The sequence below is a fragment of the Electrophorus electricus genome, chromosome 5, assembly GCF_041902795.1.
Source record: "Electrophorus electricus isolate QZ-2024a chromosome 5, ASM4190279v1, whole genome shotgun sequence".
In the NCBI taxonomy this organism is placed as follows: domain Eukaryota; kingdom Metazoa; phylum Chordata; class Actinopteri; order Gymnotiformes; family Gymnotidae; genus Electrophorus; species Electrophorus electricus.
Window position 1 is genome coordinate 13,152,501 of NC_137501.1, and position 20,000 is coordinate 13,172,500.

The 20,000-nt window shown below is 47.9% G+C and overlaps 1 protein-coding gene across 1 annotated transcript in view; it reads right to left on the reverse strand.

The window, feature by feature from the left end:
- sgcz (sarcoglycan zeta) overlaps nt 1–20,000 on the reverse strand; it is a 146,811-nt gene that overhangs the window by 6,424 nt on the left and 120,387 nt on the right. Inside the window, 2 exon segments of the mRNA XM_081714217.1 lie at nt 5,559–5,682; nt 17,658–17,730. Of these exon segments, the coding sequence (XP_081570343.1) occupies nt 5,559–5,682; nt 17,658–17,730 (197 nt within the window).

A 20,000-nucleotide genomic window follows, 5' to 3' on the forward strand; every position in this document is an offset into this window, starting at 1 on the left:
TGAAAAGCACACAAAGTTTACACAAATAAATAAAAATAAATAAGGTTAAAGCATTGATCTCCCCTTGATACACATTAAATACAGAAAGAAAGTAAATTTGACTTTAAGGTAAACTAAGCTAACATCAATAAGGTGTGATAAAACACACATTAGAGAAACTCTTGAACTTAGCCAGCAAAGTGCTCTGTAATATGTGTAGTGAACTCTGAGCTTTGAGGTAGATCAACGTAACCTCTCAATGATATAATGTTTGTTACAAGACCCTCAAAAACTCAGTAAACAAAATGATGTGAAATGTAAACTATAACGTAAACATACAAAATTCCGTGTTGAGGTATGGCGACCTCACATCAATAAGTAATAAACCATATTAAAGGTGAATAACTCCCAAGAACACCAAACTTTAAAAAAAAAGAAGAAAAAAAAAGAAAAAAAAAAAGTCAAACACTTTTCAGTCTTACGTGGGTTCATTTCAAACTGTAAGTGAGGATGAGAAGATGCTTCCCGTCTGTGGTCTGTAACGCTGGCCTGGCGCGTGTGACGACCCCCTTGTGCTGACGGACCTTCCAGAGGGGGTTCCTCGTGCCTCACTGTGTGCACTAGGAGCCACCAGGTTGCTTCCCGGCTGCACCCGCGGATTTACCCCAGCGACAGAGGAAGGGTAGCTCCTCCTCCTGAACCGACTCCTTTGGCGCCCGCCCGGGTCTGGCCTTCGTCTGCTGTCGTGCGTCCTTGCGGACGATGCCCTTGCTTTAATGGCTTCCGCCTCGTCTGTCTTGATATACTGAGCCTTAAATCTAGGACTTTGCGAGTCAGTTTGGTCAGGAGGGTCTGCCGAGTGCCATAAACGTAATGTAAGTGGGGGCCTGGCTGAGGCAGCTATGTCCAGCAGGTCGTCGGAGACCCGACGTGTGCATATTCTTCATCAAGGCGTATTGTTTTTTTCCGGTCTTGACCTCTGAGTTGAATATGCCGTTCCCAAACATTCAGGAACTTTGAGCTGAACAGCTGTAGGATGGGCTTCACGCATGACGTCATGGTGTACCACTTCCCATGGACACCAGCAGGGGACGTCGCGCTCGCTGAGTTGACTCTAGGACATCGATGTCCTTCCAGGGCTTTCTGTCTGAAGACAGGCCATTCCTGCAGCCTGCCCCGCCATCTCGGTGACAAGCAGGTTGTCGGGAAGGTCGAGGTGTTGAATGTGAAATTGTGGCCAGCACATTCTTACACGAACCAACAAGCCTTTTCTGTCTCGCCCAGCTGTGTCTGAATAGAGAGAAGACATAACCAGTGCAAGCAATCATAAAAAGATCCATCTTAAACTAGAAATCACTGCAAAAAACGTAAAAGTAAAATATACAAGTAACTCTGAAATAATAGCCACTTCATGTCATCATTTAATATAATACCCATGGGTTGTATTTGAAGAATTAATGTTAATTAATGTTAAATGAATGTTAAGAGAAATCAATATTCTTTTAACATTCCAGTTTTATGATTAGATTTTATATGCTTTTATGATTAGACTCGCACGTTTGTTGCGTGTTTGTCTCAATTGTGCTTTTCTAAATGACTTTGAAAATATTCTTATTATTCCAGCCGCCAACACAAACCAAGAGACTGTGGCTGACTTTGGAACTGCTAAAAGCCAAAACTACTCACCGGTATCTGCATGTAACTGGCAGCCCCGACACGGCAGCCGAGTGCAGGCGTTGAGTGAAGCGTTCGCCGTGTTCATGCCACTGTCTGCAGTGCTGCACACCTGGGTGTTTTCATTCAGACCCCGTGAGACAGGTATATCAGTCACGACCGGTGACCGGTTCCCTCGTGCAGCGCTCTGGCAAACACTTTCTCTTTAGGCCCCACGTCGTCACCTATGGTGCTCGACCATTGAGTGCAACTCGACCGGATGTCAGAGGGAGCGGGAGTTCTGTTTCTAGATTCCCCGCACTCTGGATCTGCTTCCCCAGCATGAGTGCTTGTGGCCCAAAACGGCAAAGCAAGGTGGACCAGGGTGAAGCTTTCTGGAGCCAAATGTTTCAACCATGCCGAGAAGCTTTCTAGAACCAGAATGAAAAGTTTTCCGGAGCCAGGCTTTTTTTGTGTTTTCTTGAGTAGCATACCCTCAGCTACTGCGTGTTATTGCTGTTGTGTAGGTGTTGATATTGAGTAGCTCTCCATCCTGTGGGTTGGTTCTTGAGATGAAGTTCCAAAGGGTGGAAGCAGCCCACGTGATCAAAAACCTTTGTTGTATTCGCATTCTTTATGTCTGTCAGACTTAAACAGAGCTGCCCCACCTGAGCTGAACTGCCCTCATCGTCTGTACTCTGTTTCTCATGCCTCACTGTTTCTGTCGTTCTGTCACATGTGGACGGTGCACCTGTTAAATGATTGGCTGTTTGCGGGTCACTGCGTTATCGAGGAATATGATGGGTTGTTTATGAGCCATGGAGGGAGCGTGTCAATGGTTTGCTCGGACATCACACATATTCATCACATGCTCTCCTGGCAATTTGCATTTAATGCTTTTAAGTGAAACTAACAAACGGTTTTCCTGTTGTTACTGCTGAGGCGGATATCACGATACATATGGCTATCGTTTTATCGCCCGATTCTCACTGACTGCTCTACCATATCTGTTCAGCTCTCTGGGACTGCCTGCTATCCTAGCAGCTGGAAAAAAACAGAGACAGAGGGAAAGAGAAAGAGAGAGAGAGAGAGAGAGAGAGAGAGAGAGAGAGAGAGAGAGAGAGAAAGAGGGAGAGAGAGAGAGAGGGAGAGAGAGAGAGAGAGAGAGAAATAGAGAGAGAGAGAGAGAGAGAGAGAGAGAGAGAGAGAGAGAGAGAGAAAGCTCCTTTTTATGTGGTGCTGACAGGGAGGCGTGATGTATTGCTCAGACTCCTGGAAGTTAATTAAATAGTCTGGGCTAAAGAGAGTTGCTAAAGCGAGAGAGTGAGGAGGAGAACAGAAAGAAAAGAGAGAGAGGGAGGAAAGAGGGAAAGAGAGAGAGGGGGAGGAGAGAGGGAAAGAGAGAGAGGGGGAGGAGAGAGGGAAAGAGAGAGAGGGGGAGGAGAGAGGGAAAGAGAGGGGAGGTGCAGAGAATGAGGAAAAAAAGGGCTGAACTGAGAGAAAACCATGGCAATACTAATCTACACAAGAAAGTGTGTGTGAGAGAGAGAGAGAGAGAGAGAGAGAGAGAGAGAGAGAGAGAGAGAGAGAGAGAGAGAGAGAGAGAGAGAGTTTGACCTGCCCTCTGGATGGTGTAAATGTGTCTAAATTACTGGGAGGGATTTGGCAGTCCAACCCCAGCCCAACCACAATCCAGTCACAGCTCAACCCCAGCTCAACCCCAGCCCAACCACAATCCAACCCCAGTCCAATCCTAGTCCAACCCCAGCCCAAGCCACCAGCTCATCTGGGTGCAGCCAGCACACCCGTCTGCCAGCTGGAGCCTTCACACCTTGCGTCCCTGCTGTGCCCAGGTCAGGTGTTCTCCAGCAGCAGCCTGGAGAGGTCAGAAGGGTCAGAGGAGTCGATGCCTTTCTAACAGTTTTCCCCAATCCCCCCAATACCCCAATCGAAGCTATGAGATCCTGCTCTTTCTTACACACTGATCCCACCCTCTATCCTGCTGTCTCTCCCTCCCTCTATCCTGCCCTCCATCCCTCTCTATCCCACTCTCTATCCCTCCTTCTGTCTTGCCTTCCATCCCTCTCTATCCCACCCTCTATCCTGCCCTCCATCCCTCTCTATCCCTCCTTCTGTCCCACCCTCCCTCCATTGCTCTCTATCCCTCCCTCCATCCCTCTCTATCCCACCCTCTATCCTGCCCTCCATCCCTCTCTATCCCACCCTCTATCCCTCCTTCTGTCCCTTCCTTTATCCTGCCCTCCATCCCTCTCTATCCCATTCTCTATCCCACCCTCTATCCCTCCTTCTATCCCACCCTCTATCCTGCCCTCTGTCCTGCCCTCGAGCCCACACCCATTTTGAATTATAATCTTGAAACGGAGAATGGAAAAAAGAACCAGAGGGAGTATGAATGAGAGTACGCACAGATCTGGTCTGGCTTGTGCTGATATGGCTTTAATCTGTGCAGCTATGACCATGTAAACTAGCTGTCAGGCGGCTGTGCGCTAACTCTCCATGATGCGAGATAAGCCTGCGTCCCCTCCAGCCGCGCCTTCTCCGGCATGCTAACGGCTCAACTGAGAGCCAACGATCATCCCTGAGCCCAGGTCCCAACAAAGGGGGACCCGTTTGACCCGTCTGCCTGCCGGTAATGAACTGTTAGCGTTAGCCGTGCGTGACTCGCGGCACTGCCTGGGTCCGAGCCTGTCGCGGGACAGCCGAACGTCGCGGACGAGGGCGCTAACTGTGAGCGCTAAACAAGCTCAGAGAAGAGCGCTAATCGCGACAGGCCCGTTAAGATGAGAACGTTAGCCGCGCAGATGATATCACTTACTGAGACCGCTAGCTGAGAATAGAGGAAAGCGCTAATCACGTGTGGAGAGCTAGCTCCGATGAGAGTTTACACATGTGAAGTGAGAATTACATATATACACATAGTGCATCTCAATAAAATAAGCAAACTGACAAAATACAAAATGTTGGACTGAAGATATTAAATGAACACTAAATCAGAGGGGATTGTTGTAATAACTTTTGAGTAAAAGTAATCATTGCAATGTCTTTGAGCAAAGGTGAATATATTCAAATGTATTCACTAAATTACAATTTGTGGGCCATTACAAAAATAACAACAACAAAAACAACAACAACAACAACAACAACATATTCTAAACGTACAGTCTAGTAACGGAATTGTTTTTCAATGTTATTCACGTTTGGCTTTCCTGCATTATTAATCCATGTTGTCTGTAGTGTGTATCTGCAGGCGTAGGTGTTATAATGGTTTATTCATGAAGGTGTTGGGCACTGAGACGTTTGCTGTCTGTGCACAAGTGCAGTGCTGAACCGTGATGTTCTGGAAGTACGTTATGTGTCAGTGCTTTACCACACAATCAAACAGACTCGCTTTACATAATAGGGTAGAAAAAAACGTAATCTGAGAACTAATATCAGTGTGTGTTAAGTCCTTTATCGAAAATGGAGGGACCTTTGGCTTCACAAGTTACCTAGTAATCAAAAACCTGGAAATTTACACCTGTATGCCAGGTTTGAGAAAACTCCACGAGCTCTATTACTGAAATCACGTGATGTCTGAAAGCGCTTTTTCCGCAGTGTAGCCACCCAGCTATTGTCTTATAGCATGGCTCATTTGCATATGTGGGTGGGGTCGTCTCCTCCAGTCTACCCCTTCACGCGCGTCTGGTTCTGTGATTGGTTTGCCTCCCGTACGTGTTTCCGTACACACATTTGTTTCGATTTTTATCCCTTTCTTTGTCTTTGAGTTATTAAACTTAATCGGTTTCTTCAAACCATTTAAGGTCATTTAACTTGTCAGGTGTAGCAGGGCACAAATGTCTGTGGAAACCAAACACGATTATGAGGACGTTTATATGTGGTGTTTGGGCGTCTGGGCGGGTGCTCACCTCTCCCTCCGAGGACTCCAGGGTGAGGTCTTTCCTGCAGGACACGCGGAACTCCCCCACGCCTGCGTTCACCTCCACCCCCTTGGGAGCCTCCAGCGTCAGCGTCCTCGTCGGAGACTCCAGCCTACGGCGAGCACGTTGGGACAAGAGGAATGAGTTTCTAACTGAAGAAGACTGGTAGACTGCTGCGCAGCAGATAGGGGGAGCCACTGCCCTTCCTAACCCCAGGGACTTGGACACAATGGTGCAGCAGTAGTATACAACACACACACACACACACACACACACACACACACTTGGCTGAAGGGTCTTAGTGCCCAGTTGATGCCTTGCGTTTGCTCACAGGAAAATTAATGACAGAAATGAATATATTGATACAACAATGCCCCCCCCCCACCCCACCTGTCCGTCTCAACTCCTCCCCCGATGCACAAATCTCTCTCCAACAAGCTTTTCAAAAGAGGGATTCAATCACATGATCGATTTTCTGTTTGGGGGTGTTCCAGAGAAGGATGCAAGTGGAGTGATATCACGGGTTGGCAGACAACTGAACCCCCCCCCACCCGCCGCGCACGTTTGCCCTTGGCGCACACGCAATTCCTGCCGTGGCGCGGGTCGACCTTCCGCCGTCCGCCTCGCCGAGCTTTGTTTACATGATGTTTACAGATAAGGCCGGAGGAAAAAAACAAACAAATAAATATGGCAGAAGCGCACTTATCGGTTCGCCACGGCGACGCCCTCACAGGGCTGAGCGAGGTCTGGAGTCGTCTATCGCGGGTGTCACACGTGCACTTCTCCCGGCTGCCGCATCGCTCTAGGACTGGAGGCAGCGGAGACGCGCAGCGCAACTTTTAGACAACAAAGTTTCCTCCCTGCGCAATCATTATTTATGAACACAGCTGTCTCTGTGTGTGTGCGCGCGCGCGCGCGTGGTGTGTTGTGGCGAGGAGGTGTGTGTGATGAGTTTGTGTGTGTTTTGATGGGTGGTGCATGATGTGCGTGTGTCTGTGCACTGTGGCGTTTGTGCATGTGTATCTGTGTCCTGTGGCGTATGCATGTGTGTGTGGGTATTGTGATTTATCGTTGGATCTCTGCACCATTCCCCCATTCCGGCTGGTGGATATTGACTCGGCGTTCTGACTCCCCGCTGAAGTGCAGGAACCCAAGCCGCTAACCTTTGCCGCGGTGTTCCTCCTCCCTCTCCCTGGTTCTGGGGCTCCGCGTGGCCCTTTCAGAATGACGGATGGCACCCTAACGCGGATGGATGAACCCCGCCGCCCGCTCCCGACGGCAAAATGCCGACATGTGACATTTCCAGGCGTGCCGGAGTTTTGGGGTGGGATACAGAAGCTCGACAAGAAAATCTCAAGTTTTAAAAAAGGAAAAAAGAAACATGTCTATTAAATAGTGGCACAGATGTGGACAGACGGGTGTGAAAGAAGTGATTTTAAAACTAAGAAGAAAGAAAGAAAGAAAGAAAAAGAAAAAGAGAGAGGAAGAAGGAGTAAAATGACGTGTGGCGGGGGCGGAGTCTGCAGGTGGGCATATTTGCAGGTAGCTGCTAGCCCCGCCCATACCTGGAGACCACGCCCAGTCCTGCCCACCCCCGGGCAGCGTCCGGCTGGGCAGAGACCCCCCCGGCTCACGACACACAGCAATTTCACGGCTGAGGGGCGCAAGGCTGGTGCCTGTCGCCATGGAGGAAGAAGAAGAGACAGGGAGGAAGATGAGGATGAAGAGGGGTCACGGCAGAGGAAGAGGAGGGGTTTCTTCATCTCGCTGTGCTTAAGAAATGCTTGGAGGCTGTCGTGTGTGTGTGTGTGCGTTTCGTCAGTCTCATGTTAGAGCTGGACTAGACCAATAAAAATAGCTACACAGACCGAGACAGTCAGTGAATGACACGACACACACACACACATACACACACATCCAGACACGACAGACATGACACACACACACACACACACACACACACACACGAGCCCTCCTTGTCCTGACGTGATTGTCAGCTTGGGAGGAACTGAGCCTAATGGCACATGTTCCGCCGAGCTCATTCCAGGGTGGGGGACCATCTCCGCTCCAAACAAGTCCTCTACAGAGGACATCCTCCACCCTCCTCCACCTCCCCGAGCCTCCCACACAAATCTCCCGCAACCCGACAATCAGTGCAGGCGGAGGTCGAGTCTGGCAGGGGAAATCTTCAAAATGCGTTTGTGTCACACTTCCTCGGTTGATTTGAGAGGCTGGGTTACCATGGCAGCCAATAATATCCTTCTCTTCAGCAGCGGAGACAATCATAGAGTGGTTAAAATTATAATAATAATAATAATATATGCGAAGGACTTGTGCAATATTGGCTGTTTGGCCAAGTGGTCGTGGAAGGTCATCAGGCTCCCCCACCAATCATACTGATCTTGGCTAGGATTTTGTTCTGGATTGGCTGACAAGGTCACATGGTGGGGTCAAAGACTTGGTAAATAATCTCACCAGATTTAAGTAACATGACAGAGACGTCTGAGTGTGTGCTTACCTAACGTGATGCGTAAGCGCCAGCCATTCTTTAGAAACCACAGGACCACTGATCACACGACCACTGACCACACGACCTCTTACTACAGAACCACTGACCATGCAACCACTGACCACCACACAACCACTCACCACAGAACCACTGACCACATGTCCACTGACCACAGTACCACTGCTGACTGAGAGTTTAAGCAGCATTAACTCTGCTGTACCTGATCAACACCTGCTTACTATACACCCGCCATATCAGTGTTCCAGCCAATAGCGGCCCTGTACTCAGACACTGGCCAAAGGTGAAAAGTTACGGGATGGTTGGTGTGTGTATCTTTACACCTTAGGACACATAAGAAATGAGACAGTGTCCTGTCTACTTGTGTCTCGTGTCCTGACATGTTTTTGTTTGTCCTCTGAAAGCAATTCACTAGCACTCAGGGACATGAGTTAACCATATGGGTTAACCACTACTCAAACAAGGTACCACTGGTGCACCATGGGATAAGGAAGGGTAATTAGTACACACACACACACACACACACACACACACACACACACACACACACACACACACCTTAGGAAGAGATCTCCAGGTCCCGAATCAAACCATAATACATGTATCCAAGGTCATACAAACGCAGTGTAAAACCCAGCATGTGTTACCAGGTCCTTACAGTGGCACCTCGACTCTAGCAGTGTGTGAAGAGAGGCATCTGTGTCCAGATAAAAGGAGCTTCAGATGGGCAGTTAGCAGGGGAACGCGGGAGCCCAGCACAGAAGCACAGGAGTGTGAGGAGCGCAGGAGCCCAGCATGAGGAGCACAGGAGCCCAGGAACCCAGCATGAGGAGCACGAGGTGTGCCTCCCTACAAGGAGCTGACTACAGCTGGCCAGCACAGACCCCACCAGCAGACTTCAAAAACAGACGTGTACAACATTTCAACATGAGAATCTAATGGTGAGAGCCCAACACAGGGACCTCTCACACACACACACACACACACAGAGGGAAGAGTGACATACAAAAGAAAAACACAAAACTGACACGTTCATCAAACAAGTCGCAAGCAGCAACATAGTGCATGATGACAGAACAGAGCCCCCACACAACAGGCATGGACACCAAAGCCTCACACAGCATTTACATTTAGCTGACGCTTTTATCCAAAGTGACTTACAATTATGAGTGAGTACAGCTTGAGCAATTGAGGGTTAAGAGCCTTGCTCAGGGGCAACTTTGGAGTGGTGGGGCTTGAACCAGCAACCTTCTGACTACAAGTCAAGTACCTTCACCACTGAGCTACCACTGCCCACTACCACAGTAGGCATGGGTATGGACACCAGAGCCTCACACAGCAGGCATGGGTGTGGATGCCAGAGCCCCACACAGCAGGCATGGATGCCAGAACAGAGCCCCCACACAGCGGGCATGGGTTCCACAACAGAGCCTTCACACAGCGGGCATGGGTTCCACAACAAAGCCCCCACACAGAGGGCATGGGTTCCACAACAAAGCCCCCACACAGAGGGCATGGGTGCAGATGCCAGCCGACTCTGAACATGCTCTACCCCCGAACCACGCACGACCTGCGTTAGCTCCAGAGACCCCACAGCCCACACAGACCCCTGTAAAACCAACACATGGCCAGCCTGTGTCTCTACAACCTGGATACACTTCTGTCCCTCTCTTTCTCTCTCTCTCACACACACACACACACCCCATGGTGATTACAGGTGTCAATCTGTTTTGATTATCTGCACAATTCCAGGTGAGCAATAAAACAGACAAATCCCTTTCAAATATCTCTCTCTCTCTCTCTCTGTCTCTATCTATAATTAAACTCTGGAGAGGATGTGTGTCTGCCATCAATATTAAGCCTGTGGTGCGCTACCCTTGATCACAGGGAGGGCGCTACATCATCCAATCAGCCGCCTCCCTCTGCTAGCCCCCACCCCAGGCAACACCAATGGTGGGCCTGTCACGGGCATGTCCAGATCCCCCCCCGGCCCAATTTGTCTTCAAGCCGCTGGAGACACGTTAGTTGTAGATACCAACAGACATTTCTCCCAATTCACCAAAAACTCGGTGTAACTCCAAAAACCTGATAAGTAAAAAATAATAGTATATAAAATAAATAAAAATTACTTATTTATTTATTTATAAATACAAGTTAACAGGCTAACTGCCGCACGTAGAACCTCCAAAGCTGCAGATCCAAGCCAGATGTTCCAGCCTACCCCCCCTTCCCAAGGCTCAGATGGTACGGCCTGGAGGTCGATGGTAGCGTTCCCATTGGCTAGGTGGGGGTCATCCATGAAAGCGCATGTACCTGGGTGTCCAGGAGAGCGCACGTGTCCGTAAGACCAGGTGTCGCTGAGAGCGCACGTGTCAGGTCCTCAACACTAGAAGCAAGTGTGCATGTCAAATGTAGGAGTATGTCAGTCATCTCAGAGGCTCCTGATCTCACCTGCCGTCACGTCTGCCCATGTACCTCTGCACTCTATGCAGATTAGAAGAAACTACACCTGAATACCTTCAGTGGAAATACATTTTTTTAGATTAGGATGTTAACTATACAATGCTTTACTGTATTACTGTTTCCAATTTATAACTGTATTTAAATAGCCAATAACAGTAACAGCCAATAACTGAACATCGAGAAGGCTGGTGAGCAGTTCTTTGTTTACCCATCTTACATTAATGGGCTAACATTAACACTACTAGATTAACATTAGTACTAGTGGGCTAACATTAACACTAGTAGATTAGCATTAGTACTAGTGGGCTAACATTAACACTACTAAATTAACATTAGTACTAGTGGGCTAACATAGCATTAGTGGACTAACATTAGCATTAGTGGGCTAACTAACAGAAGTGGACTAACATTAGTACTAGTGGGCTAACATTAACACTAGTGGGTTAGCATTAGCGTTATTGGACTAACATTAGCATTACGGGGCTAAGAGTAGTACTAGTGGGCTAACAGTAGTACTAGTGGGCTAAGAGTAGTACTAGTGGGTTAACAGTAGTACTAGTAAGCTAACATTAGCATTAGTGGACTAACATTAGCATTACGGGGCTAACAGTAGTACTAGTGGGCTAACATTAGCATTAGTGGACTAACATTAGCATTACGGGGCTAACAGTAGTACTAGTGAGCTAACATTAACACTACTAGATTAACATTAGTACTAGTGGGTTAACATTAGCATTAGTGGACTAACATTAGCATTACGGGGCTAACAGTAGTACTAGTGAGCTAACATTAGCATTAGTGGACTAACATTAGCATTACGGGGCTAACAGTAGTACTAGTGGGCTAACATTAGCATTAGTGGACTAACATTAGCATTAGTGGGCTAACAGTAGTACTAGTGAGCTAACATTAACACTACTAGATTAACATTAGTACTAGTGGGTTAACATTAGCATTAGTGGACTAACATTAGCATTAGTGGGCTAACAGTAGTACTAGTGCGCTAACATTAACACTACTAGATTAACATTAGTACTAGTGGGCTAACATTAGCATTAGTGGACTAACATTAGCATTACGGGGCTAACAGTAGTACTAGTGGGCTAACATTAGCATTAGTGGACTAACATTAGCATTAGTGGGCTAACAGTAGTACTAGTGCGCTAACATTAACACTACTAGATTAACATTAGTACTAGTGGGCTAACATTAGCATTAGTGGACTAACATTAGCATTACGGGGCTAACAGTAGTACTAGTGGGCTAACATTAGCATTAGTGGACTAACATTAGCATTAGTGGGCTAACAGTAGTACTAGTGAGCTAACATTAACACTACTAGATTAACATTAGTACTAGTGGGTTAACATTAGCATTAGTGGGCTAACAGTAGTACTAGTGCGCTAACATTAACACTACTAGATTAACATTAGTACTAGTGGGCTAACATTAGCATTAGTGGACTAACATTAGCATTAGTGGCCCTTTAAAACATCACACATCTCACCCCCACAAGTTTCCGCTCATTTTGTTAGAAGGTTGGACAGCAGCAACGCACATGAAAAAAACAAACAAACCGGGCACCTGTAGAGGGCAAAATAAACTACAAACAGGGCACCTGAAGAGGGTTTTAAAAAGTGCCTCTTTGGCCCAAAAGGACGTTGTCACCCTTCTCCAACTCCTCCAACAGCCTCCTTAAACTCCTTAAAATTGTTCAAAGTTCCATAAAAAGACTACAGTGTTTCTCAAATTCCATGCAACATTCATAACCTCTCACCTCTGACCTCTCCAGAATAATCTACTTGCTGTCTCTGTCTTGGCCATTTACAGCGGAAAACTGCTGAATTTGGAATTTCGGCTTGATATCAGCGATTGCTGCTACAGCTCTCGCTCCTGGTTGCCTGATGCCGGCGTCCTCCACCCGACTAATTCACCTAACGAATGCTAAATGAGAAATAAAGACCGAGTAGAGAATCTCCAGACCTGAAGACCCATTTGAAACGACACTCATCTGGGCACGAACCAAACCACTTTACAGCATTGCTGAGTCTAATTCTCTTGCTAAAGGCCATTTTGCATAACAGTTTAAATTCCTGCGACAAACCCGACAGACCATTTGGAGTTAAACGTTTGCTCGAGGGCCAGTAACCATACCAGTGCAGGATCACACGTATGGGGAAGCAGACGGGCTCCATCCTTCTCCTGGGGGGGTCGGGGGTGGGGGGCTAGTTGGTTGGTGGATTAGGTTGTGAGACCAGTCGGACGCGCCCCCAAGTGCTGGACCACAGCGCCGTCATTCAAACGTCAGGAGCCAGTCACGTTCCGCCCCAGTGGCTTTCGGCGGTGGACGGAATGGTCCCCGGCCATCGCCACAGACGTCGTCTGATTCATTTTCACAAGTGTGCATCTAAAAAGCTCGACATGAAAGTCACACGGAATTCCAATCAATCACGTTCATTTCAGAACATCTAAAATGGGGACCAGAAAACCGTGGCTCATTCCGGGGACCACCGATGTGTTCCGGAGACCACCAATGTGTTCCGGGGAATTGCTCTGTTTAATCTGGGCTGTAGCAACCTGCTAATTTTCTCCTGTAATCTCCATCCCTCTCTCGCTGTTTCTTTCTCTATCTCTCTATCCCTCATTCTTTTTCTTTCCCTCCATCTGTGCTGTGGACTTTGTGGGACAACACGTAATTAGGAGCTGAGACGGAGCTTTGTCTTAGGCGCTCGAAGAAATGCTTGAGGACAACAGCAACAGAATGGAAATGGCAACACAGTCTAACTAAACCACACCAGCACGCAAAGACTCAATCCCAGGGAGGGGGAGAGAGAGAGAGAGAGAGAGAGAGAGAGAGTGAGAGAGAGAGAGAGTGAGAGAGAGGGAGGGAGGGAGAGAGAGAGAGAGAGAGGGAGGGAGGGAGTGGGAGAGAGAGAGAGAGAGAGGGAGGGAGTGGGAGAGAGAGAGAGGAAGGGAGGGAGGGAGTAGGAGAGAGAGAGAGGGAGGGAGGGAGGGAGGGAGGGAGGGAGTGGGAGAGAGAGAGGGAGAGAAGGAGGGAGGGAGTAGGAGAGAGAGAGAGAGGGAGGGAGGGAGGGAGTAGGAGAGAGAGAGGGAGAGAGAGAGAGGGAGGGAGGGAGTAGGAGAGAGAGAGGGAGAGAGGCAGGGAGTGGGAGAGAGAGGGAGAGAAGGAGGGAGGGAGTAGGAGAGAGAGAGAGAGGGAGGGAGGGAGAGAGGGAGGGAGTAGGAGAGAGAGAGGGAGAGAGAGAGAGGGAGGGAGGGAGTAGGAGAGAGAGAGAGGGAGAGAGGCAGGGAGTGGGAGAGAGAGAGAGAGCATGGGAGAGAGATGGGGAGAGAATGATCAACCATATCCCAATTGGCACTAATGTTTTATTGCCTCGGAGTTGCTGTATAATTAATGGATGCCAAAGGCAAGTTCAGACCTGTGAAGCGAGAGGAGACTACGGAAGTACAGCGGGAAGAGAGGGACTGGGCCTCATGCGTATGCACGGCCGCAGGGAACACTACGGACTCTGATCCCAGTTCTGCTCTGAGCTGTGTTTCAAGGCTGCGCGCACTGGCCATTACAACACTGTGAGAAAATAAGAGTAAAACGAAAATTGCATGTCTACCGTTAATCATTTTACACCAGTGATTAAACCATCGGCGGATGCACGCGATATCGGAACTCTCATTTGAGCAGCTCTGAGATAAAGGCCCCTTTCCAAAATTTACACGAGACTGGCGCCTTCTAAGCGTCATTTGCATGAAAATGTGAAAAACAAATAAAAGTTAATTGCCTGTGTCGTCACTAAATTTTCTTAATTAGTCGTCCTTGAATGTCGTAAATCGCCAGTGTCCGTTCAGCAGGTACAGCCTAGCGCCAAGCACATGCTAGCCAGTGTTAGTTACCCGGCTCTCAGTTCTGTCAGACTTAAAACAGTTTGGCAGTTCACTGCTGACCCCTTTGTTTCTAGTTATTACAAACAGACGCGTGCGCAGAGCTGTGCTGAACTCTAATAACACCGGCGCTGCTGTGTGCCAATAAAAATGCTCAAACCGATTTGTGTAAGGCTGGGATGAGGTCCTCGCGCTCCTCTCCTCCCATGGCAAGCTGGCGTGGAGGGGCTTCACTATGGTTCGGTTTGTTTTTACTAGCCTGGGCTGAAACTGTAGCAGTTTGGCAGGCGAGTTTTCCAAGTTGTCGCACGTGTACGGGGATCTGGAGCGCACTGACTAGCTGGAGTGGCAAACCAGCAGATCGTGAATACCCACGAGGGAGGGGTACGAGGTCAAACGACTTCCTCAGAAACGGTTCCCTGCTGAATGAACGTTTGATTCAACCTTCCTGAGGTCTTTTACATGGAACATCTGGGCAGTTCTGGTACGTCTGCAGCGATGCCACTGAACAGTGAATTCAAAGAGACGTTTAGTTCACGACATCTCTTTGACACTCGCACTCATGAAACGTCTCAAACGCTCGAGCATCCATGAACAGCATTCCAATGGGCTTTTAAAAACTAAACAGTCCGATACATTTTAATCCGCACCTATAAAATACGATGTCGGTTCTAGAAAGTACTGTACGACGGAAGTGAATTGAACTGAACCGAACTGAACTGAAATTAACCGAACTGAACTGAATTGAACTGAACTGAGGTGACATGAACTGAATTGATACCCCAGCACGTTATGACATTGATGTTCACCACTACAGGAAACACCGATTTCCAAACCTAATGGCTGCGCGTGTTACTGGGGTCTAATATGAATGAGAGACTTTCTTCTGGTAATTGAGTACAGAATATACACAGCGCGCCACTCTAAGTGTGCAAGCGCATGTTTAACTGTTACAGGACACACACCCCCTCCTTACATCATTTTGCTTTCCCGCACATTTCCAGGTGCCCATATGTGCACATTTATATGGAGATGGACAGATTTTATTTTGACCTTCACTGTTATAACTGCCATGTGTCAACTTGATTTGCACATTAATAAAATTCTGCTGACAGAATGCTCAGTCGACACTATACCTGCAAAAACATTAAAAGAATGAGGGAAGGAACACGGGCTATAAAATGACAATTTCTACATACCGACCACCTGTGGTGAAATCAGGTCTTCTCTCTAGGGGGCGCTCTGACCAAGTTTGCGGTGGTGTTTGTCCTAACAGGTTGGGGTTAGGGTTTGAATTAGGGTTAGTTCCAGGGTTAGGGTTAGGGTTAAGGGTTAGGTGCAACGTTAGGGTTAGGTCCAGGGTTAGGGTTAGGTCCAGGGTTAAGGGTTAGGTCCAGGGTTAAGGGTTAGGTGTCGACCTGCTTTCCAAGCTGCATTTTAAACTGAGCTACATGTCCCTCTGTCTGTAAAACCATGTCATACATCATTAGCCTGGAATAGACCACATTAGTCCATTACTTGTGTCATTGACTTTCACTGCACAATTTGCTACTTTTAGAGAACAGAGAGAGAGTGAAAGTCTTCCTGCTTCATGTCGGCTTCTATCAGAAATGTTCAAGATAAACAGAATAGTCATAACTTTGCTAATTAACCAGCATGTCTTCAGTTGGCTGTTAAGCACATCATACAGAACTAAGAATGTTACTTCAATAAAACAGCACTAACACTCACATGAACCTCCGACACCCCCAGATTCCCAGAAAGAGGGACACAAGAGAAGCCAATAGAACATGTAACAGGGAATTCCGCCAATTAGGAAGGGCTTTAAAGTAAATTCAACCAATCAGGGAGAGGCACGGGGTACCCAGTCAAGGGAAGAAGACACACATGGTGAAAGACAACTAAAGTGATACTTCAGTAAGATTAATAGATGGAGAGAGAGAGAGCGAGGGAGAGAGAGAAAAATAATGAATCGTGTGAGCCCTGTCACAGCTCACCAGAATCAAAAGCACGCCCACGCTCAAAAACCCCCACCAATAGGAAAACCATACAGTACCATAGCCACACACCCACACTCAAAACCCGACCAATCATATGCTCAGATCATTTGTAATGAAAGCAGGATTTGGTGCGACATTTCAAGTGTTTTTTACTTGATTAATATTCAAGACACTCAAAACCCCGACCGATAGGAAAACCCAACAATACCATAGCCAGACCCCCTCACCTTATACCCAGGCCAATAGGAAAACCTAAACCTAGCACAGCCACCCACCCACACCTTAAACCCACACCCACAGTGACTTGCACACTGACTACACTTCAGCAGACAGGCTAAGACCCTGAACAGGGACTACAGCAGATGGTAAAAACTTCACACACACAGTAGCGCCAATAAACACCTCCTTCATGAAACAGGGATGTTTACACACATACGAGTCCCCACACTGTGATGAAGCAACCCCACTCCCAGCTTTTCTTCCTGCCCTCCACTGGTGTGCAAGCAGTTTGACATGCTCTCGTTCGCCCAGCATCCTGGAAGTCCCGTAAAGGTTAGGGTCTGAGGCGCTTCACGCCAGACTCGTGAGGCGTTTGGCCACTGCCTTGTTAGTGTTTGGGGGTGGTTTGCATTAGAAGAGGGGCGTCCAAGCCCAAGTTCAAGTTCCGCCACTGCCAGGTTGTCACTGTTGGGCCCCTGGGCAAAACCCTTAACCCTCAATTACTCAAGTTGTGTTCAGACATTATTGTTGCTTTGGATCAGCATCAGATAAATGCGGTAAATGTACATGCAAATGTCCAAACACGAGGTGCCCGACGCCAGTGCTCGAAAACCACTGAGCCAAGACGTCGGCGTGATACCGAAAACCCAACGGCCTCTCGGCTAATGAGGGCGGAAGAGATCAGATCGATGTGATTGGCTGATCCGCTGTTGATTGACAGGGGTGTCAGGGAAGGCCTGGCCTCTCCCTCGTAATGGCGAGCGAGTGTGACAGGATGTCAGTAAGGATTACAGGAACTGAAGTGCGTTAACATAAACACACTAGCCAATAACTGAAGGCAATCATTAAAATTCAAGACAGCATACTGTAGGCTGAATCTCATTCGGTCTTCTCTCTCCCTCGCTCTCCCTCTACCCGTCTCGGTCTCCCGCTAACATAATTTCTGAATAACAAGTAGACATTAGAAAAGCCAGGACTCACTTCAAGTCTTGGAAAGGTTCAGCTCGAATGTGTGATGTTTCGACTGAATGACCAAAGACAACTCCCTCGTTGCCTGCAGGGAAAGAGAGAGAGAGAGAGAGAGAGAGAGAGAGAGAGAGAGAGAGAGAGAGAGAGAGGGGAAAGAGAAAGTGAGAATGGAAAAGGAAAGAAGGAATGAGAAATGGAGAATGGGTGCAACCAAAAAAAAGAAAGAAAAAGGAGAGAGAGAGAGAGAGAAAGAAAGAGAGAGAGAGAGTGGAGACAACTTAATTAGTTCCATAATGAATTTCAGACAAACGTAATACAGAAAAATCAGTGTGGGGCAGACAGCACACAGCTCCTCACAGCGAAATGTCTTACACGTTACCCTTAGTTACCCCCCCCACACACGTGTACCCTTAGTTACCCCCCCACACACGTGTACCCTTAGTTACCCCCCCACACACGTGTACCCTTAGTTACCCCCACCACACACATGCACCCTTAATTACCCCCATCACACACGTGCACCCTTAGTTACCCCCCCCACACACATGCACCCTTAATTACCCCCCCACACGTGTACCCTTAGTTACCCCCCCACACATGTGTACCCTTAGTTACCCCCCCACACACGTGTACCCTTAGTTACACCCACCACACACGTGTACCCATAGTTACATCCGCCACACACGTGTACCCTTAGTTACCCCCCACACACGTGTACCCTTAGTTACCCCCCCACACACGTGTACCCTTAGTTACCCCCACCACACACGTGTACCCTTAGTTACCCCCCCACACGTGTACCCTTAGTTACCCCCCACACACATGCACCCTTAATTACCCCCATCACACACGTGCACACTTAGTTATACACAACACACACACACGTGTACCCTTAGTTACCCCCACCACACACATGCACCCTTAATTACCCCATCACACACGTGTACCCGTAGTTACACCTAACACACACAGTGTACCCATAGTTACACCCACCACACACGTGTACCCTTAGTTACACCCACCACACACATGCACCCTTAATTACCCCATCACACACGTGTACCCGTAGTTACACCTAACACACAGTGTACCCATAGTTACACCCACCACACACGTGTACCCTTAGTTACACCCACCACACACGTGTACCCATAGTTACATCCGCCACACACGTGTACCTATAGTTACACCCACCACACACGTGTACCCAGTTACATCCAACCACACGTATACCCTTAGTTACACCCACCACACGTGTACCCTCAGTTACACCCACCACACACGTGTACCCATAATTACACCCGACCACACACGTGTACCCATAGTTACATCCGCCACACACATGTACCTAGTTACATCTGCCACACACATGTACCCATAGTTACACCCACCACACACGTGTACCCTTAGTTACACCGACCACACACGTGTACCCATAGTTACACCCACCACACACGTGTACCCATAGTTACACCCACCACACACGTGTACCCTTAGTTACACCCAACATACGCGTGTACCCTTAGTTACACCCAACATACGCGTGTACCCTTAGTTACACCCAACATACGCGTGTACCCTTAGTTACACCCACCACACACACGTGTACCCTTAGTTACACCCGCCACACGTGTACCCATAGCTACACCCACCACATGTGTACCCATAGTTTTAGAAAGAGCCCTATCTTTTTCTCGCGCTCCTTTTCAACCCCGTGTCACGCTTCAGTTGAATCTGTGCGTTGACACACTCTTGTAAGAGATTGTTTTAAACACTCAGATCATTTGTAATAAATAAATATGATTTGGTGAGACATTATAAGGGTTTTTCATTTGATTAGTATTCAGGACAGTCATTTAAAAAACAGAGACAGAGTGTGAAAGAGATATAAAGAGACGGACACTCTGTGTGTGAAGCTGTATCCCCGTCTAGTGAACAGTCTTTATTCATGTGCTGGGCTTTCACTCATCTACCGCTCCCTCAGGGGTCACGACCTCTATATTATAGTTTGCCGTACATGATCACTTGGGTGCTGTGACTACAACACTAATGATTGCTTCGATGTGTTGGCTGAAATGTAGCTATGGATGATGACGCTAAGGTGTGTGTGGTTGTTTAGGTGTGTTGTGTACAATGTAGATATATGAGCAGTACAATTGGACCACACCTCAGACAGAGGTTGTGTGTGTGTGTGTGCGTGTCTGTGTGCGTGTGCGTGTCTGTGTGTGTGTGTCTTTGTGTGTGTGTGTGTGTGTGTCTGCATTTGCTGCTGTGTAGGCTGGATGTTTTATTCTAAGGACAAAGTGAGCATCTGTTTCCACATCAACCTTTCAGCACCTTTTAATCAGAGAGGCC